Source organism: Triticum urartu, chromosome 6 (genome assembly GCF_003073215.2).
Source record: "Triticum urartu cultivar G1812 chromosome 6, Tu2.1, whole genome shotgun sequence".
Taxonomy (NCBI): domain Eukaryota; kingdom Viridiplantae; phylum Streptophyta; class Magnoliopsida; order Poales; family Poaceae; genus Triticum; species Triticum urartu.
In genome coordinates, this window is record NC_053027.1 from 39721332 (window position 1) to 39725885 (window position 4554).

General features: G+C 46.9%; 1 protein-coding gene across 1 annotated transcript; it reads right to left on the reverse strand.

Annotated features, from left to right (window-relative positions):
- Window positions 1-2403: 2403 nt before the first annotated feature.
- LOC125515999 (aquaporin PIP2-5-like) lies at window positions 2404-3756 on the reverse strand. Its single transcript, XM_048681481.1, has one exon. The coding sequence runs from the start codon at window positions 3604-3606 to the stop codon at window positions 2719-2721; it is 888 nt and encodes a 295-aa protein (XP_048537438.1). The 5' UTR covers window positions 3607-3756; the 3' UTR covers window positions 2404-2718.
- Between the last annotated feature and the right edge of the window lie 798 nt (window positions 3757-4554).

Genomic DNA, 4554 nt, shown 5'->3' on the forward strand with positions numbered 1-4554 from the left:
ATAAAGGGCATGTAAATTAAACCTAGGGGCTGTTTAGATAAAGACACAACTAAATTAGTTTCAGTAGAGAGCTTTTTGTCACGAGAAAGTTATTTGTCCCTAGACCATTGATAACTAGACCGGTAATTATTATTGCAATATTATTTGAGGGAGAGGCATAAGCTAACATACTTTCTCTTCTTGGATCATATGCACTTATGATTGAAACTCCAGCAAGCATCCGCAACTACTAAAGAACATTAAGGTAAAACCCAACCATAGCATTATAAGGCATCAAGTCCTCTTTTACTCCCATACGCAAATAACCTACTTACTCGGGTCTGTGCTTCTGTCACTCACGCCACCCATCATAAGCAAATCATGAACATATTTCAAACCCTACAGCGGGGATCCCTCACGCTTGCGCGACACGGAGAGCACCATAGGATATCACCAATAATAAAACATGCAACTCAAACCAATCACGATCATCAATTAACCCATAGGACAAAACGGATCTACTCAAACATCATAGGATAGCCATACATCATTGGGAAATAATATATAGCGTTGAGCACCATGTTTAAGTAGAGATTACAGCGGGTAAAAGAGGGGTTACACCGCTACATAGAGGGGGGAAGAGTTGGTGATGACGGCGGTGAAGTTGTTGGTGTAGATCGTTGTCGCGATGATGGCCCTGGCGGCGTTCCGGCGCCACCGGGAGAGAGGGAGAGAGAGCCCCCCTTCTTCTTCTTCTTCTTCTTCTTCTTCTTCCTTGACCTTCCCCCTAGATGGAAGAAGGGTTTCCCCTCTGGTCCATGGCCTCCATGACGGCGGAGGGGCGAGAGCCCCTCCGAGATTGGATCTCTCTCTCTCTCTCTCTCTCTCTCTCTCTCTCTCTCTCTGTTTCCTTCTATTTCTACGCTCCCTGATTATGCCCTTTCACCGTTTCTTAAATTCCTGAAGATTGGTAACTCTGATTGGGCTGAAATTTTGACACGATTTTTATCCGGATATGGGCTTTCTTGCGGCGAAAGAAGAGCACCAACCGCCTTACGGAGTGGCCACGAGGGCCCAGGGCGTGCCCTACCCCCTGGGGCGCGCCCCTCGTCCTCGTGGCCCCCTCGGGCATCTTCTCGCGTTGATTCCACTTCCCAAAATTCACATATATTTATAAAAAATCTCCGTAAGTTTTTATCCCGTTTGGACTCCGTTTGATATGAATTTTCCGCAAAACAAAAAATATGCAACAAACAGGAACTGGCACTGGGCACTGGATCAATATGTTAGTCCCAAAAATAGTATAAAAAGTTGCCAAAAATATGTAAAAGTTGTAGAATATTGGCATGGAACAATCAAAAAATATAGATATAACGGAGACGCATCAGTACCCGGTCTCTATTTGCTGTAATGTCTCAACCAGGTGCGGTGGCGGATTAGGAGCAGGTGCTGATGAGCATCATCCATATAGGACCCTGGTGGACATTTGTTGCACTAGGGTTGGATGGCCAGATCCCCTACCTCCTACCACAGTCTGTGGACACGTTCAGACGTGTGCATGTATGTTTGATCTATCCATTTTGGTGAACCGCATTGGAGTTGCCGTTATCTTTTTCCTCACTCAAGATGAGTAGTCTTCGCTCTTCTACTCCATTATTCCAAACTTCAAAAGCTCTAATACCTCTACATCCCTTCGTCAAAATACACCAATCCTTTGAGGGAAAGATAGAGGAGCCCCAACTTTATATTCTCACGGAAGCAAATTAGCGTCCCCTTTGAGTTTTTTCAGGGGACCTGAGTTTGCGGATATTTTCATTGCCTCTAGCTTTTGTACATCCGAAGCACACAAACTTATTGTGGGGAATACACGGCACTATAATCCTATCCTGGCTTCGATAATCTTATGCCCGGAGAAAGCAGTTCTTTCTAACTGCAATCACATGCATGTGTCATGTGTGCCAGAGCTGTACCAAGTTGCTTATAATTGCCGAGTCAAGTTTTGGATCAAACTCGGCGGACGGAAGTTTGCCGAGTTCCCGATAAAATGAACTAGGCGAAGTTCTGGAACTCGGGACAAAACCAGATTCTAGTAGTGAGAGAGGAGCAGCGATCATCTTTTCTTCACTTGTCAGTTTGCTCGCATTTGCTGGTCATTTCATTGTCCTGATTTTCAGCCTACCAATAGTATTAGACCTCTTAGGCAGCGAACATTCGGTAGGAAGCATGGCAATTGCGAACCTTTTTAAGGGCAAGTTCTTCAGAGCACAGATGACAATTTCTCAGAAACACATGGCAAATTCTTGGCAAACAAAGGATTTGCTGTGAAAATTGTCGAGCTCGCTCGAAGGAATTGCCACTCTTGACACATAAAAGCGAAGGTTCACTGAGTAGCATTACCAATAATATTTAGGACAATTTGGCAAATAAGAAGAACCACTTGTCTATGCCTTTTTTCATGGAGTTATGATCCTCGTGACATGGTCACATGGAGTACCATCTGAATTTGCATGAATGCCTACATTTCCAAGGACAGGATCCCTAGTCTCTGGTGTCGTTTCTTACATCGTCAGAGCCCTCTCAGATTGAGTTATGATCCTCGTGATAATATTTATTAAATTTACATTTTACAGCGTGTCAAAAAAGACATTATCAACCAGAAAAGCAGTACTGGTGTCGTTTCTTACATCGCCAGAGCTCTCTCAGATTGATTACCATCACCTCTTGGTGTGTGTGGCTCCATCAACAGCCGAGGCGTCGGAATCCATTGTCGAAGTTGAAGTGTGGCTTGGCGGCGGCACCGCCCCTGAGGATGTACTGGTGGTACGCCATGGCCACGGCGGCGCCGGAGAACGGCCCGACCCAGAAGATCCACTGCTCGCTCCACGCCTTGCTGTTGTTGTACACCACGGCGGCACCCAGGCTCCTCGCCGGGTTGATCCCGGTGCCGGTGACGGGGATGGTGGCCAGGTGCGCCACCACCACCGCGAACCCGATGAGCAGCGGCGCCAGCACCGGCACGTGGGTGTCCCGCGCCATGCGCTTCGGGTCGGTGGCCGAGAACACGGTGTACACGAGGACGAAGGTGCCGGCCGCCTCGGCCAGCAGCCCCCCCGCCTTGGAGTACCCCGGCGCGACCTCGTTGGCGCCGCCGCCGTAGAGCTCGTAGTACCGCGCGCCGTGCACGGCCCTGACCATCGCCGCGCCGCAGATGGCGCCGAGGCACTGCGCCGACGTGTAGAGGAAGGCGCGGGGGAGCGACAGCTTCCTCGCCAGCAGCAGCCCGAACGTCACGGCGGGGTTGACGTGGCCACCGGAGATGCCGGCGGTGCAGTAGACGAGGACGGCGATCATGCCGCCGAAGGCCCACGCGATGCCCAGCACGCCGGCGCCGCTGCACGCTTCCGCGTCCGTCTGCCGCTTGTGGCCGATCACGGTGGCGACGGAGACGTAGACGAAGAGCAGACTGGCCATGAACTCGGCGATGATGGCGCGGTACAGGGACCACTGGCCAAGCTCGCTGGCGTCGAACAGCCGCACCGCCGGAGGGTCGAGGTAGTCCTTGGCGACGCCGATATCGTTGTTACCATGGGCCTCTCTACTCTGCTTGCCCTGTGCAGCGCCGGCCATGTCGATGTCGATCGACCTCTAGCTCAGCTGATTAATTCGGGAAGAAAAGAAGAGATCGATGGATGGAAATAATTAAGAATCGGCTAAGTATTGTGTCCATAACCTGCTGGCAAAGATGCTTCTATATATAGAGAGGAACCACAAGGCAGACGTGGTAAGCTATCTTCAAAAGAATCCAAAGAGAGGAAGGCCACTTATGCCCTAGCAGACACCATTTACAAACCACAAGCACCATTTACTCACAAGCCAAAGGCTCTCTTTTTTCTTTTTCTTGAAAAGACACCCAAAGGGCATCCTATGTCTGGTAGTAATTATCAAGCAAACCGGTAGCTAGTGCAATGAAAAAAGAGAGCCTTTTTTTTGCAAGAGAAATTTCCAACCTATTCATCAATCAAGGCAGTACATAGAACACTTAACCTTTGACGGCCAATAATCCTTAATTTTAAAAAGTAACACATTAGTCATTTTTTTTAATTTGACCAAATTTATAGGGAAAAAATATCGACATCTACGATACCAAATGATAGATATATATTAGTACAGATTTGATATTATTGTAGATGTTGATATCTTCTCTATATAAGCCTGATCAATCTTTAGAGAATTTGACTGAACACAAAATTTATACGACTATGTTTTGAGAAGGAGGTTGCATTATTTTAAATATTTGGATTCGAAACATGGAAATCATATGTGTTGAGTGACTAAAAGTCTGTTAGAACATTATCAATAGTTCCTCACGTTATTTACATATATAGTACAATACCCAAAATAGTGCTCAAATTTCTTGCATAACTAATTTTTAAAATTTGGCCAAGTTTGCAAAGAAAAACTATCAACATACACCACACCAAATGATAGATATATTCATACTGATTTGGTATTGCTGTAGATGTTGATTTTTTTTTGTGTATAAGCATGATCAAAGTTTATGAATTTGTTGACTAG